At 56.2% G+C, this 16,759-nt stretch overlaps 1 protein-coding gene across 9 annotated transcripts in view; it reads left to right on the forward strand.

Moving 5' to 3' along the window:
* Nucleotides 1-339: 339 nt before the first annotated feature.
* The window catches only part of LRP8 (LDL receptor related protein 8), a 93,364-nt gene continuing 76,944 nt past the window's right edge, over nucleotides 340-16,759 (forward strand). For all 9 annotated transcript variants that reach the window (XM_037827180.1, XM_037827183.1, XM_037827181.1 and 6 more), the window contains exons 1-2: nucleotides 340-504; nucleotides 1,311-1,430. In XM_037827180.1, the coding sequence (XP_037683108.1) occupies nucleotides 384-504; nucleotides 1,311-1,430 (241 nt within the window). In that variant the 5' untranslated portion in view covers nucleotides 340-383. The remainder of the gene's footprint in view (nucleotides 505-1,310; nucleotides 1,431-16,759) is intronic.

Here is a 16,759-nt window from a genome sequence, read left to right on the forward strand (position 1 = left end):
CCCTGCCTCTGCAGCACCCAGCACGCGGACCGCCCCAAAGCAGAGTCAGGGAGGGACTGCTGAGAAGAAACGGACCAAGGGCCGCGTGGAGGAGGGAGAAGAGAAGGCGGAAGGAGGAGCGCAGGGCGGAGGCAGCAGCGGGAGGGGGCGCGCGCACCGGCGGCGGCCGCCCAGGGCCGGGGCCGCGCGCCCAGCCTGAGCCCGCCCCGCTGCCGAGCGTCACGGAACCTGCTTGAAATGCAGCCGAGGAGCCCGGGCAGGCGGCAGCGGCGGCGGCGGGGGCAGCGGCAGCCCCGGTGCCGCGGCGAGGACTCGGCGGGCTGAGGCGCGGCAGGGGCAGCGGCGCGAGGCACGCGGGGCGCGGCCGGAGCCCCGGGCCCGCCATGGGCCGCCCCGAGCGGGGCGCGCTCCGGCCGCTGACGCTGCTGCTGCTGCTGCTGCTGCGGCTCCATCATCTCGCGGCAGCAGCGGCGGCGGCGGCGGATCTGCTGAGCGGCGGCCAAGGTGCGTGCTGCCGGTCCCCGGCCCGGCTCTGCGCGGTGCGAGCTGCCAACAAAGCGCGCCCCGGCGAGCGGGGGGTGGGGGGCGGGTTGCGGCGAGGACCCGGAGCTCTGCGCGGCCGGGGTCCCCTGCCGGGGATAGCTCTTTGGGATCCAGCCATTTCTTAATTTGCCTTCACACCCCGCAGTCCCCCGCCGGCGACCTCCGGTGTTGAGGGCTCTGCCCTCCGGGCACCGGCTCTTGGGGGATGGGCGCAGCGGGGGCCTGATCGGGAACTTTGGTGCGGGGGCGGGGGGTCATTGATGGTTTCGGATGGGCTATGTGACTCGCCATTGGGGTTTTATTTGACAAGCGCACTCCATCGCCGCGGTGAGCAGAGCCCGGCGGCTTTCTCGCCTGACAATGTGTTCCCGGGGACCCCCGGGCGCTGGGAAGAAAGAGGGGCTGCGTTGATGTGTCCGAGGCGCCCAGTGCTTGTGTCGCGGCGCATGCGGGGATGTGTGGATTTGTGGCTGTGGGCCGTGTGTGCGGGTGAGTGGATTTGAATGGAGGGTACACCCAAGTCGTGTGACCCGGACTGTAAGTGTGTGCCCGGCCCCAACGTGCCACAGAGCGGCCCGCCATCCGGGCAACCCCTCCCAGCCTGCCCTCCCGGATCCAGAGTGCCCGAGATCTCCAGGGTCCTTAGCTCTGGCATCGCCCCTTTTGCTTCACCGCCCCAGCAGACCCCTCCTGGTGGCCAGGGCTGCATTGTGGGGAGCGTGGCTCGTGTTCGCGGATCTGGTTCATGCCCCCTCTCCCTGCGGCAGGGCCGGTCAAGGAGTGCGAGAAGGACCAGTTCCGGTGCCGGAACGAGCGCTGCATCCCCTCAGTGTGGAGATGCGACGACGACGACGACTGCTTGGACAACAGCGACGAGGACGACTGTCGTAAGTGGCCGGCCCGGCCGTTCGGACCCGGGAAGAGAAGGAACGGTGGGGGGCGCCACGCTTAGCGCGAACGTGGCTGCAGCCGCCCACGGGGCCACCGGCAGCCGGGAAGCCGCTCTGGCGCCGCCTCCCTCGGGACCGGGTGGCTCTTAGCGACCGGGTCGGAGCATGGGGAGGGTGGCAGGGACGGAACCCAGGGTGGTGTGGCCGGGGAGGACGGCGCCCCTCGCCCAGGAGGCTGGGCCCGAACTGCTGGCAAGCACGCGGCTGTCCTTCCACATGTCTAGCTTCCTGTGCTCTGGGCCCTGGGGCTTCCCGCCTCTGCCCGGCGTGACGCGCCGGTGTTTCTAAGTTCCAGGCAGCTCCCTGCCATACCGCGTTCCTTTTCCTGCTAGGTTTTTGTGAATGAATGGGCTCCCCGGGGCCCCTGATTGGCTGGGCAAGGACCACCCCACACCCGTGGCCACAGCGGCCAATCGTGGAGCTGGCGGGTGTGTGGTATTCGGGTGTCCAGGAAGCAGGGGCCCTGCCCTTGCTCCGCCTTGGCCATACCCCGCGCGCATCCCGGGGGTAGTAGGTGTGGGCGGGGCTGTGGCGTAGGCCGCCCCTTTTTCTCTGTTGAGTCCCAGTGAAGACCTTTTTGTACCACCCTGGTTAGCTCATTGCCGTCTCCTGCCAGCCCAGTCCGGGCATGAGTCATGGTGCAGACCAGGAAGGAGGGGCTCCAGAGGAAGAGTTTGTTTCCTGGAAGGGACCAGAGGATCCCGGGGCCACATGTGTGCAGGTGGTGGGCTGCCTTTGCTGAACTTGGCGTTTGCACACTGGGGCACTTCTTCTTTTGAAGTTCTCTCTCCCAGTGCGCGGGATTTCGTGTGTCTGGGACCGGAAAAGAGTTAGCAGGCAGTTGCGGCGGTGGAAGGAGCGAGTTTGGTTCCAGGCACAGAAAAACAGGGCACTTCTAGAAACATGGGCAGTCATTTGTTCAGGCACTGTGGCACACTGGAGAACAGGCCCACCTTACCCCCCCAGAGAGCACATGGTTTGAGGGGTGACGGCCACAGGTGGAGAGACCCATAGCTCCCCAATTGCCCAGGAGGTGTAGAGGGACACTTGCACATGTGTCCTCTCCATTGAGTCCTGGACATCTCTGTGTTTCCAGTCAGCCTCAGCCATCTTCACTCTCTCAGACCCAATCGCAACTCTGTGATTTGAGCACATTGTTCTCTCCTGCCTCAGTTTCCTCACCTGACCACTGGGGCAAATAATTCCTGCCCTGGACTGTTTTGAGAATCAGTTCTAGGGATGTAATCCAAAGTAATGAGCCTAACAGGTGTTGGCCCTTAACTGTGTGCCAGGTACTGTGCTAAGTGCTTGCCCTATACAAACTCTTTCAATCTATAGAACAGTCTTGTTTTACAGATTTAAAAACAGGCACCAAGAAGTTACTTGCCCCAAAGCGGTTAAGTTGCTGAGTAGGTATTTGAATGTAGGCATCTGACTCCAGGGTTCTTAGCCTGATTGTGATCCTGGTCATTTTCCAGTACTGTGCCTGGGTAAAATATTACAATGAGACTTTTCACTGGGAGTTGTTCTTCTGTGATCCTCTTACAATGGGAGTGCCAAGGCTGAGGCAGGGGAAATAAGAAACCGAGTTACTGAGCTGGTTGCTACCTTATCTTCTTGGCTCGTAATAATAACAGTCTTGCAAGGTTAGCTGTGAAGAGCAGAAGCTTTTCCTACCATCCCAGTGTATAGATAAGGATGCTGACTCAGAGAAGTCAAATGAATTGCCCAAGGTCACACAGCTCCGAACGGCAGAACTTGGTCAGGATCTTTGCCTGCTTCCTATCTTGGGGTGTTGTCTATTGTGCCTTGAATGTCTGGCGGCCGGGGACTGTGGTGTGGACGGACCTGGGCGATCCGGGAGCTAGGAAGCTGTACTCTGAGTGCTGAGCCTGTCACCTTTCAGGTCTGTGTGAGGACTTCGGCAAGGTGCAGGAGTGAAGTAGGTGGCTGGCTCGGTGACCCAGGTGGGCCCAGAGGAGCTAGTGTGGCCCATACAGGCTCTACTTTAGTTCTGAGATGGATGGGGTGGAGCCATAGGTGGAAAGTTGGTGGACAAAAGCAAATGATTGTCGAGAACTAGGAGTGGAAAGGGTGAGGGGCTTTCCTGATAGTCCCACATATAAATCGCAGCATGACTTGACTTCTGAGTTTCAGTTTCCTTATCTGCCAAATGGGGTAGCTATCCTGCCATGATAGGTTATATGTGCAAAAAAGTCTTCTCACAGGGCTAGTGATGAGAAGGGAGGTGATGTGTGTTCACATCTCCATGGCCTTTAGAAAGTAGCCACAAAGGGAAATCTTGAAGAAAGTGGTTGGGGATTTGGGGGGGATGCATTGAGGTCAGATATGTGAAAATGTTGTTTCCTCACCTCATCCCTCCCCATCACTGGAGAGTTTTCCTCCTCTTCTGGGCCACCTGCCCAAACTGAATTTCTTTTAACTGTTCTCCCCTCAGGGCTGTTGACTCCTTTCTGAGTAGCCTCCCTGCCCCACACCTTCCTCCTTCCTTCCACACTCACTCAGCCCCCTCTCTGCTAGGGATGGCCTGAGCTGTATGCAAACTGGGGATTATGGTTGATAAATGAAGTCTATGTGAGGCAAAGTGAGTTTAAGTTCCCAAAGGGGCCAGAACGCAGCCATGACTACAGAGAAGCTGATAGAGGCTGGAAGAGAGAGCTTTAGTGTTGAAAAGGCTTCCTGGAGGAGGAGGCAGCTGAACGGGGCCTTGGAAAATGGTAACTAATCCCGATCCCTCAGGGCTTACCAATTTACAGCAGCTGGTACCGTCCCCATTTTAGAGAGGAGGAAAGAGGAAACAGGCTCAGAGAGGTGAAGCGATTCTCCCCAAAGTCACACAGCTCCTCAGAGAGGAGCTAAATTCCAATCCTTGCCCACAGTGGGTGAGACTTGGCCCTTTGGAGACACAGGAAGAGCTAACAGGATGGAGAAGGGAAAGGTGCATGGGGCTTCAGTTCCCAGTTCAAAGAGCCTTCAAAGCGGAGGAAGGGGCTGGAAGCCAGAGGGCCAAGCCCAAGGAAACCAGAGGCAGCCTGGCTAAGGAAATGGGGTGGGATTCCTGGCTGTGGAGCTGGGTCACGTAGGCCAGTGGCACCTTGGCCTTATGTTCCTGTTGCTCCCTACTGTCTGGGGGCAGAGGCAGGGGTTCTGGTCTCTGGCCAGTCCTTTACTCCCAGAGTAACAAAACAACAACGGTTATCACTTACTGTGCTAAGATTTTATGTGTATCACCTCATGTTCCTCTGTTGTATAAAATGGGGCAACCCCATGAAGTACCTGCATTATCCCCATTTCACAAAGGCAGAAACCAAGGCCCAGAGGGGTTAAGTAACCAGCCCAATGGTGCATGATTTTTTAGTGAAATTGCCAGGGTATGAATACAAATGTCTCTAGGAGATGATGACCTTGGGCAAGTCCTTTCCAGGCCTCCACTTCCCTATACTGAAATGACATCTGAGGACTCCAGCCGCACCCCACTGCCCCCTAACTCTAGGAAGAATTCTGTGCTTCTGTCTGTGGACCGGCTGGGTTGACAGGTGGCATGCTTTTGTGCTCAGACATCTCTTTTCTCTGTTCAGGCTTCTGGAGGCTTCCCTTGTTCTCCCAGCCCCCATCACCCCTCCACCCCCAGTTTAATAAAGAGCGGCGGCAGCGAGGTCTCCCATGGCTGAGAGTTCATTAGCTGGGCAAGGCCAGGCTGCGGGAGTGCCGCGGCCTGCTGGGAGACAGCCTTGTAAATAATTAAAGCTCGGCCACAGTTCCTGGCTGGTGTTGCCACCGCGTCTGGCCTTGAGTGGGCTGCCTGGACTCAGCCCTGGTTCTGCCTGACACCCAGCCCAGCTTCACCTCCTTCCCCTGGATGGAGCTATCTAACAGAATGTGCTGCTCCTCTCTGAACCTCAGTTTCCTCATCTGACTGGACAACTCCCCCAGTCAAAATCCTGAGGCTCCCAAGTACCCATAGGTGAGCACTTGCTATGGGCCAGGCGTTGTGCTGGGATTTTACTATTCTTTAAAATGGGGCAACCCTAGGAAGTACCTGTATTAGCCCCATTTTACAAAGGCAGAAACCAAGGCACCAGGGGGACCCTCTGTGACCGGCTCCTGTTGTCCACTCTTGCTTTCAGCCTCCTCCTAGGAGCCTGTGACACACCAAACTGTTTATAGCTTCCGTTGCACTTCTCACCACCCTACTGCTTCTCACCTCCAGGCCCTCGCATCTGCTATTCCATCTGCCCGGAACACTCTGCTCCCCGACCTGGTTACTTTCTTTCTGTCATCTTGTATAATTTGAGGCAGGTGTTACCTCCTCCAGGAAGCCTTCCCTCCCACTCCCTCCACCCTAGACTGAGATTCTGGAGTCAGGAACAGGTATTTAGGGACCCACATTGAAATCACAACTCTGGGGGGCCCCAAGTCAGACACACCTGGTTGTACATGTCAGCTGTCACCTCTTGGCTGAGTGGCCTTGGGGTCAGTAATAGTCCCTCCCTCCTAAGGATGTTGTGAGGATTAAATGAGATAATGTTGCTGGTGAGCAGTGAGGGTTCCATGAATGACAATGGGTATGATTGTTCTTGGCAGAAGTCTACAGGACTCCCCTCCTTCCCTTCCCTCATCTGCTTGGCCAGCTGTTGTCTGAAAGCTCCCATAGTTGGAGCCAGTGGTTTGCCCAACCATAGTGGAGGTGGTGTCAAGTCCACCCAGTCCTGAGATGGCCCTAAGGGGCAGAGTGGGGCCCAGGGACAGGTTGGGGAAAGAAATGAGCCAAGCAGGCCTGGTTGGTGGCTGCGGCCCTGGAAGGGGCTGGGGATCAGGCTGTTTGTCCTGAAGGCTGGTTTTGGTGCTGTTTGGCTTTGTGTTCCTTTCTTCCTAGCTGGACCTGGGGAGGGGGTGAAGCCTACAGCCCCCACAGCCCACCCAGTGGTCCCTGGCTCACTTTTCCTCTAGGCACTGGTCTGTGTCCTGGGCCAGCCCCAGCAGGTTTCAGGAACATTTGCTTGAGGGAGGCAGTGTGAACTCCCACGGGCCCTCCTGGGACAGAGTGTCCGCCTGCAAGCCCCTTGGATTTCTCAGGTTGTCTTCTTCCTCCCCAGCTGTCTATGGCTGGCTGTCTTGACAGTTTCTTCTGCTTGGGGAAAGCCAGAGATGCCCCCAGGGAGAGATGGAGCAAGAACAGAGAGGACTGGTGGAGCAGGGGTGTGTGTGGATGTGTTCCCGGGGAGAGATGTGACCCAGTGGACGCTCTCCTGGAATGCGGTCCTGGGATCTGTGAGAGGTGTAGGACTGTGTCCTGGGGCTGTGGAGCCCACATGTTAGATCTCCTAGACCTGAGTGAGATGCTACCTCTTCCAGTTGCCTTCCCCAACACCTGGTCCCCCAGCCCCTGAGCTCCCACACCATGCCCTGGCTCTTCCCTTGGTCTCATCCTTCTTCTCTGCCTTGTTTGCTCTGCCAGCCTTGTGCTGAGCACTGGAGATGCCAAAGTAACTCCCTCGAGGGAATTACTAATAACATATTGGCTGCTCACCCCATGCTTGGTGCCATGTTGGGCATTTTGTATTCGTTAGTTTTGCTACCCACAACCCTGTGAGGGCTGTTTTCTTATGATTCCATTTTAAAGATGAAGCAACTGAGGCTCAGAGAGGAGAAGTCATGGCTTCAGTGGTGGAGTGAGGATTTGACCCCAGGTCTGTCCACTCTGGAGCCCTGACCCTTCCTCAAGCTGTTCCTCTCTGAGCTCTGCCTACACTGGTGGGGTCAGAGGGTGTGGGGAAATGGGTGAGGGGCAGCAGTGCCCAGCAGTGTCTCACTAGGCTGTGGGTTTCTGGCCTGGGTGGTGGGGCTAGAGTGGGACCCTCTTTTCTGGAGACCCTGCAGAGCCCTGGCATGAGGCCTTCCTTTCCAGCCTCCCATGGGTGTGACTGACCCTGCATGGTTTCCAAAGACCTGTTTCGGCCATTGACTGTAAGGTGATGGTTGCTGTTTCTACTGTACAGATGGGGAAACTGAGGACCCGATGCTATGTTGCTGATGCAGGTGGTCTCAGGGAGTACTTTCTGGAGAGGACCCAATTGCTCCAGGAATGTCATTCCCCATTTACCAACCTTCCCCCAGGGAAGTCCAAGAGCCCAGGTCATCAAGACCTTCCAGAGTGTGGTTTTCATTTCCCTGAACCCTCCACGCAATTCCTTGCCTCTAGGCCTTTGCACATCCTGCTCCCTCTGGCTAGATGAACCTTCCCTGATTGCTACCCTTCCTTCAAAGTCCAACTCAGTGGCCCCTCCATGGAGCCTCCCCCACCTTCCTGGTGAGATTCAATCTCTCCTGTGGCTTCGTGCATCCCTGGGGTGGCCCAGCTTAAGAGCCCAGGTTGCTGGAAGGGTCTGTGAGTAATTTGATGGGGGAACACAGGGCCTTTTCCACAGAGATCTTGGGAGGCAGGTTGGTGCAGGAGTTCATTACTATCCCCGTTTCCCCGATGAGGAAATTGAGGCTCAGGGAGAGGTCTGGGTTTGCCCAGTGCCCCACGGCTGGGTATCGGTAGTGCCACAGCGGAAACACGTCAATGAATTCTATTTATTTTTCTGATGAAAGTAAGTTTTTCTGATTATATTAAAATAGTTTTATACTTGTAACAAAACCCCCAGACAATACAGAAAAGTAAAAAGAGGAAAGGAACAGCATCCTTGGTTACACCACCATGAAAGCCTCATATCTTTCCAGAGATTTTTTCTTTGCATGTGAGCTGGTGTGCATGAGCACAGGTGGGTTTGTTTGTTTGTTTGTTTGTTTGTTTTAACAAAAAACAAGGCCCTGTTATATCAATTGCTTTCTCCTCATCTCATCCGTAGCTTTCCAGGTCAATAACAGTAGAGTCATGTCATTGTTTGAAAGGGCTAGATAGTATTCCATCGTGTGAATCTTCTGTAATATAATGGCACGTTCTCTTGTTGATAGACATATGTTTAGGTTGTTTCCATTTTTCCCCCTATTCTTACAGAATGCCAGAATGAGCATTCTTGTTTTACTTCTTTGTGCATTTGTCTGATTATTTCCTTAAGATTAATTCCCAGGGAAGGAATTGCTGAGGCTGAGCATTTTCATTATTGCCCTGTTGCTCTCCAGAGGCGAGATGTTTTCCCATCTTATACAAATCCCCTATGCAACCCACACGGTCCCCCTTCTAGTGAGGCGGGCAGCCCGCAGGACCTTGCTCTTCCTGAGGACAGGGGCACCTTGACAGCCCTACGGGGCGGACAGAGTAGCCAGATCCAGGTCACACACAGCAAGGAGAAAGGACAGCTGCGTTCTGTTCCCGAGGACTCCCTACCCCCACCAAAAAAACAGAAGAGAACAAAACTGTTCCTTCATTCTTCCTAAGATATGTATAGAATCCTTCTCCTCCACAGCACTATAATAATTGTTCTAATTATTGTTCTGCCTCTGCCCCTAACTTGCTGTGTGACTCTGAGCAGGTGGCTCCCACTCTCTGAACTTCATTTCCCCTCCCACCCATTGGTCCTTGCCCCACTTGCACTGCAACCAGTGCTCTGAGCAGCAACCCTTCCCATGGAGAAGGGCTCAGTGCTGGCCTGGGGATGGGATACCCATGACCTTGGAGCCCCTTACTGTCCGTTCATGGTGGGCCTGGCGGGGGATGTGGGGACGGGTGTAGCTGGCTTGGTGGGGGTGGGGTGGGGGTAGATTCCAGGCATGCAGACATGAGGACAACTGAAGTTTATGGTCCACATCCAGAACTCAGCTCCAGGGCCTAGGGTCCTTAGGCCGCCTTCCCTACTGCCTTATCCTTGTGACTACAGTGAAGTTGCATGCAGTGAAGTGGTGGAGAAAAATGGAATCTAGGAATTAAATTCTGAGCTTTCAAACCTTCATCTGTGAAACAATTGCTGATGGGCCTCCCTGGCGGGATGGTCGTGCTTAGCATGTTCCAATGTAACATACAGTGTGTGCCCAGAGCCTGGCCTTGAAAACGAGAATTCTCATCCCCCTTCCTGAGTTCCGGAATCCTGCACAGGGAACGTTCAAAGAGAAGGGACCGTTCAAAGAGAAGGGACCGTCAGCAGCTCTCCTCCGCCAAGGACACTACAAGAGGGCAGCTGCTGAAATAGCAGCAGGAGAGATTTAGGTCAACTGGCCAGTTGGGAGGGCTTGGCTGCCTGGGAGAACAGCAGCTTCTCGGGGCAGGAAGGGACTGTAGGCATCACTGAATCCTGCACCCATCTGCACTGGGGGCCCCAGGGTGGCCGGGGGGTGCTGGTTAAGCAGAGGGGCCAAGGAGAGCTAGTTAACCAGCTGGACCGGGCATGGTTAGTTATCCAGAAGGGGCCTTGGTTAACATCAGAGACTTGGCAGCTGGTGAGAGGCAGGAAGCCCCCATCTAGCCCAGGTTAGGCTGCCCCAGTGAACAGCTGGAGGCCAGAGGTGGACTGGCCTGGTGGCCCGAACCCAGGGATGGTCAGGCCAGCTCGCTGTCCACTCTCTCCCACTTCCTGGACCCCCAGCTGCTGCCTGCTGCCCCCATAAACCTCAGAGCCCTCTCATAGCCATGTGCAGGAGCACAGGCGTATGTACGTGGGGTCTATATGCGCGAGGAGGGGCTGTGCGACCGGAGGGAGGTGACTGTTCACGACCCACGGGGGCTGCAGGGCCAAGGTGACACTCTTCTTCCCACGCCCCCTCCAAGGCGGCCAGAGCCAAGTCAGAGCCCCCCCACCGGGCTCTTGGTTGCAGGGAATTAGTTGTAGCTGGAGAGGCGCCAGCAAGTCTCTGTTTCCAGCCTGCCCCCTGCCCAGGCCCCCTAAGGCAGCATGCTGTCTGCTTCCCCCTGCCCCCGCAGGGCTGAGGTGGTTATAAATGGCCTGGTCTGGGCGTCAGGGGACCCCAGGGGCCCTCGGTTTGCCTCTGCCCCCACTTTGCCGAGTAGCCTCCAACAGGTCTCTGCCCCCCTTAGGGGTGTCTGTTTACTGGGGTGAGGGCTTGCTTCTCCAGATCCTGCGCAGCCCCAGTTCTCCAGAATTTGATTTTTCCCGAGAGCCAGGGCATTCGTAGGAACTAGAGTCTTTCCATGGCTAGGCCCCAGGTGTGGGGTCCAAGGAGGTATACCCCTGTTACCTGAAGCCCACGAGGCCCAGGGCTGGGGGCAGGGGCTAGGGACTGTGAAATCCAATTCCACAGGGCCCCAGACCTGAGGCCTTGCCCTGACCCCTCACACAAGGGACAGGGGCTATGGCCTAAACCGTACACTCCAAGCTGGAACCAATTGTTTATTAGCAGAACCTGCATCCAGCCGGGGCTTTTTTCTGCTTACTTATTTTTCACTGAGCTCTGGCCATGTCTATTTTTTAATACCTGTGAGTCAGTCAGAGTGGACTTTATCTTAGCTGCTATGTGACTCTCTCTTGTTTCCCTCCACCCTCCCCCCACCAACTGCCTGCCCCTTGAGGGCAGGGCCAAATGGTACAGGGGCAAGCATGGCCTCCCCAAGGGTTAGCCGGACCTGGGTTCCAAATGCACTTTTTATACTTCCTAATTGGAACACCTAGGGCACATCCCTTGAACTTGAACCCCAGGCACCCACTCTGTACAACGTGGTTGCCTGAAACCTCATCGGCCCTCTGTGCTGGGTGCCCCTGGGCCAGGCGGTTCCTCCTGTCCCACTGAATGGACAAACCCAGGGCAGAAAGGCCTGTCAGCTGTGTGGCTGGAGCCCTGGTTCTCCTTGCCACCTCCTCTCTCCAGACACCTTGCTCTCCCTCTCCCTGGACTTTGGTATCTCCTATGCTTGGAGATTATGCTGAGTTCTCTCTGGGAACAGAGACCCGAGTCATTGTTGATGTTGGTTAACAGAACCATGTTGCCAGTTGCTCCCCAGGCTCTTGTCCCCCACCCCGCCAGGAACCTGGTAGCTTTGTCTGGTCATTGACTTGCTAAGCAAGTTCCTGCCTTGGTCTCCCCTTCTGTACAGGGAAAGAGTTAGGAGTAGATCAGTAGTTCAAGTCCCTTTGGGCAGCTTTTACATAGAGATTCCCAGCCCCTTTTCTGGTCTGACTCCAAACCTCTGCCTGCTGTATGACTGGCTGGGAGCTGTAGACTTGAAGGCCCCAGGCCCCGCTACCTCTGAGGGCTGCTCCCGCCTGCAACTCGTCTGGGAGAAGCTCCACCATGACACAGGTAACAGCAGGGTCTCTAACCAGGCTGCCTCTTCCCAGCTGTGGGACCCTCAGCGAGTAACTTCACCTGTCTGAGCCCCCTGCCTCATCTGCAAAACAGAGCCAACAGCTGACTCTCCAGGTGTTTGGAGGAACACGTGTGTTAATTTATGAAAAGCACCAAGATCAGCACCTGTCGCTTGGCCCACGACCATTGCTCAGTTCTAGTTTGATGGGGGTTATTTTTGTTTCCTTAACCTTTTTATTTTGAAATAATTTCAAACTTTTATGGGACAGTTGTAAAAATAATAAAAACCCCGTGCAAAGAACTCCAGCCTACCGCTCCCTCTCCCATACCCAGATGCACCAATTTGGAATATTTTGCTACATTTGCCCTATCACTATTTATCCGTCTTTCCATCTATTTCTTTTCTTTTTTTTTTTTTCCATCTATTTATTTTCTAAACAATTGAGAGTAAGTTTTATACATCATGCTCTGTGTACACTTAATACTTCTATGTGTGTTTCTTAAGTATAAGAGTATTCACTTATGTAACCACCTTAAGTGCAGTTATCAAGTTCGGGAAATTTGACATTGATATGAAGCTTACTGACTAGGGGTTCTTTTGACCCCTTCTTCGACCCTCCCTCTCCCATCTGTCCCTCAGGAATCCCCTTCTATATGGGGCTTTGGACTGCTGGGTGAGTGGCAGGGGCCAGGGCACTCCCAGGAAGGCTCCTTTGTGTCCCTTCTCCCCTGCAGCCCCATAACCTACTGTCCTAGTTTAATTAGGGAGAGTCCTTCCAGGATGTGGGCTCAGAACCTCAGGACTTCCGGGGTGGGTGCAAGAGGAACTTGCATGTGTCTGGCCTCGCCTGACCCTCGGCCCTGGGCCCTGAAGCACCAGGAAAAGTGAGGGAGTGGGATACTTGGTCCTTCAGAGGGAAGACACAGATCTGTACCATGGGGTGTGGGCAGCCAGGGCTGAAGGGCCTGCCTTGCCTCCATCCTCTGCCCCTTGCCCACCCCAGCCCTGTTCTGGCCTCACCTGCCCTGGATGGAGGCAGGAAAGCCGAGAGGGGAGGCTTCTCTGGTTCTGCTGCACCTGCCTTGGGAGCCCGTCGTCCAGGGCCTGGCCCAGAGCAGGCTGGGTGAATGTGTGTTGATTGACTGTGTGAGTGAGCCGGGTGCTTAGGACTGGAGCAGTGGCTTCATTTGGCCAGCGCAGCCTCCCCCACGTCCCCTGATGCAGGAATCCCCTCAGCCGCGTGGCAGGGTGGGGTTGGGTGTTCCAGCTCCTGCCCACCTACCTCCAGGGACAGGGAGCTCACCAACTAACCGGGCGCCCCTTCTGTCCCTGGACAGCTCTTCCTGGTGGAAATCTGCTCTGCCAAGTCCACGTCTGCCTCCTGAGCCTTTCCTGCCCCGCTCTGGTCCTAGCTTGTTTCTGGGGCCTCTGCTTATAGAGACTGTTCCCCACTGCCCCCCCCCAAGCCTGCTCAGTATCTTCTCCCTTCTGAGTTCTTGCCACTGCCCCAGGGCTCGGGGAGGCCCTGCCTGGGATAAGCTGACTTGCTGAGTGTCCTCGGGTGACTGGCGGGGTGAACACTCTCAGGCTCTATAAATGTTGTCTGCCTCCCATAACTAGGGCCTCCTAGGGACTTGGAAAAGAAGGGTTGAAGAAGGATGTGCGCATGCCTGGAGGTAAAGCTGCCATCTTTACGAACAGCTCAGCCTGCTGGGCAGCAGGGCCCGGGTCCCGTGGGTGACTCAGGGCACCACACGCAAGCACTGGTGGGCTGTGAGCAGCGGGTGGACCTCTTGGATCAGTACACAGGCCCAGCAGCTTGGTCAGGAACCTGGGGGTCATCTGCGACCCCTCTTTCTCTCCCCCTGAGCCCTCACCTCCATGGTCACCAAGTTCTTAGATTCCACCCCCTGCCCACCTGTCAGTCCAGGACCTTCCGCACCCCCATTCCACATCCTCCTTTGCCTGGACCCCAGGAGCTGCCTCCTGCCCATCACTTTCCGCTCTGCAGCCCAGTGCACTTAAAATGCTGCAGTTGTGCCCTTTTCCACGCTCAGCATTCTGCAGTGATACTCCAGCACTCACGGGATTGTCTCCTGAGCTGGCATTCAGGACCCTTCCACCTAATGCACACCTGTCATCTCTCCAGCCCTGGGTCTCGCTGCTCCCTGGCCCCACGGTTCCCAGACCCTCTGCTCCAGCCACACCAAACACGAGGAGTGATGTCACAGTGCATCACACTGTTTCACGTGCAGTTCCCTCTGCCTGGAAGGCCCTGCCTCTCCTTGTCCAGCCCCACTGTACTCCCAGAGTCACTGTTTCCAGGGAGCCTCTCCCTCCCCCCAGGTAGATCAGGCCCTTCTGTGGGCTCCCTGAGTTTCTCTCCAGCTCCATCCTCGTCACTCTGATGGCCTGACTGAGCATCTGGGTTCACTCTAGACCCCAAGCCTCAGGGAGATGGGGCAGGGGGCCCAGCCAGGTCCTGTGGAGGAAGGGGGAGGGAGAGAGGGAAGGAGGAAAGGTGTCTCTGGGCGTTGCCTTCGTAAAGCTCTCCCACTGTGCATGCCCAGAGCCCCCCTGCCCCTTGCTGGGTTTCCCACTCTGCGGCCTTGTGTTCCCAGGGACACTGGCTGGTGTCGCCTGGGGGCCTGGAGGAGGAGGAGCAGGCCCTGCCGTGTGCGCAGTGGCCACTAACTTGATGTGTGACCTTGGGCAGGCTTCCCTTCTCTGAGTCCCCGCTTCCTTGGCTGCAGAGGACCCCAGACTCTGCTTGCCTGTTACTTTGGGCACGTCTGTGCGGTCAGCTCGTATGCTGTGATTGCAGCTAGACCAGAACTTCTTCTCCATGTTTTGCAGGAATGGGGTGGGCATGGGTTTTGCTCTCTTTTCAGTGAAGTGCCCACACCTACGTTCACTCAGCACTTTGACATTTGCCAGTGGCTTTTTCACATGGGGTGACTGGCTCCTGGTTTGCTTGCAACTGCTCAGGTTTTAAAACTATAAGCCCTGCATCCCAAGAACCCCCTCAGTCCTGGGCAAACTGGGACAGTTGGCCGCTCTACCTGCACCCTGCAAACTCTGGCCGCTGCCCTTCCCAGGCCTGCTGGGAAGGGCTCACTTAAAAAACGGGAAAAATTGATTTCCTCTCCATGTTTTGGGGGAATTCAGAGGGAAAATAGAGCCTCTTGGAAGGTCTGGAAGCACCAAGGCTGAGCATCCAGAATGGGGGTGGTTGTGTGGACAGGGCCAGAGGCCTGGCCGCTGTTCCGGATTCTGCCTCTACCACAGCTGTGTAGCTGCCCTCTCTGGGCCTCGGTTTCCCCATCTTTGCTTATGTCACATAGCTGTGGTGAGAATCATAAGCTGGACAGCCCCAGCTTGCATTCCTTCTGTGTTTTATACTCTTCAAAGCATTTTTCTCTCCATTCATATCCCATCTGGCCTCAGCGCTACCAAGAGGAGGGTGGTGTTGAGACCTTTATTCCCACATTAAATAGAAGGAAGCTGGGACTCTAGCCATCTGCCTTGTCCAGGGCTCTACAGTTCACAAAGCCCTTCCCACCTTTTGCCTCCAGTCTCATAGTAGGCCTTGGGAGGTGGGCCTGGCAGGAATTATTACACCAGTTATACAGGTGCAGAAACTGAGCCCAAGACCCCACAGGATCCTGACTTCTTTAGGGGAAAAGGTAAGGGATGAAGGCAAAGGTGTGTCTGTGCTGTGGTTGCCGTGTGGTTATAGATGGGGGTCCTTGGCTGGCTGGGCCTCTTCCCCTCCCCACTCCCACTTTGGGGATGTCTTCATAAGTAAGAAAAGATGGAGACAGACGGACGGGGAGAGACATAGAGAGGAGGGGGGAGGGTGAGACTGATGTGGGGTGGGGGGAGAGTGCTGGGGAGGCATGGGGAGGGGGAGGGGTCCAGGCAGAGTCACTACTTTCTCTTGTGGTTCTCACAGTCTGTCTGCACCGATTCCTGACAGATGGAGGGAAGAGGCGAGCCGGTGCCAAGAGACTGTCACCGCAGGCGGGCAGAGCTGGGGGGAGGGTGCTTTGTGGCCAGGGTTTGTATGGAGGGTGGGGGGTGGCAGCAGCTGGTGATTTGTCTGCTGGGCCTCCTTGAGCCCGGGACCAGTGTGTGTGTGTGTGTGTGTGTGTGCGCGCGCGTGTGCGCACGTGCATGCACGTGCTGTGGGGCAGGAGAATGGGCAGGGGTGAGTCCACCACCTGCCCAGGCAGGGACTCTTCCCTCTTTTACACCCTGCTATCAGCAGGGCCCTCCTGCCAGGTGTCCCCAAGGACACCTCCAGCCAACACCTTGCTGGGTGATGGGGGTGGACAGGCCGCCTGGGGCTGGCTCAGGGCTCTGGTGCCTTCTCGGCCACAGTCAAGGTAGACTGGGGCAGGCAGAGTCTGGGCACAGGGCTCACAGGGGCATCAGGACTCAGGGCAGCGTGGGGCTTGGGCCTGGTGTCTGCTGGGCCGGAACTCAGCCCCACGTTGAGCTGCTCTGGGGATATCCCAAGTCCCTCTTTTGGCAGGGGTCTTCTGCTTTTCCTCTGGCTCTGACACATTTGCAGGGGGCGAGCAGCTTGACATCCCCTGGGTTTGATTAGCATTTCTGGTCTCTTTAGAATGTGGGTTTCTCCAGGTAGGATTGAATCTTATACTTTTCTTTCCCAACTCTCCAGTGCCCAAAAGAGGGCCCCAGCACATAGGAAGGGCCCCTGAATGCTTGTTGATTAGATGAGTGAATCCCTTGCTTATGTACCTCCTGGGATGGAGACCTCACTCTTTATAAGGCAGTGCTTCCTACTTCCAGAAAGTTCTTTCTGATTCTGCCAAGGGTCCTGTGTATCCCAGCCCTTTTGCAGGGTCCAGACAGAGCCCCCTGACTGATTCTGCTGCCTTGGACCAGCCCTGTGGAGACCTGAGTCCCCGAGCCTGCCCAGCTCCTCTGCCACTCCTGACAGGCTGGGTCTCCCCTGCTCTCATCCCCAGGCTGCCCGTAATCATAGCAATCGTTTACTGAGCCCTCACTCTGCCAG

Source organism: Choloepus didactylus, chromosome 2, assembly GCF_015220235.1.
Source record: "Choloepus didactylus isolate mChoDid1 chromosome 2, mChoDid1.pri, whole genome shotgun sequence".
In the NCBI taxonomy this organism is placed as follows: Eukaryota; Metazoa; Chordata; class Mammalia; order Pilosa; family Megalonychidae; genus Choloepus; species Choloepus didactylus.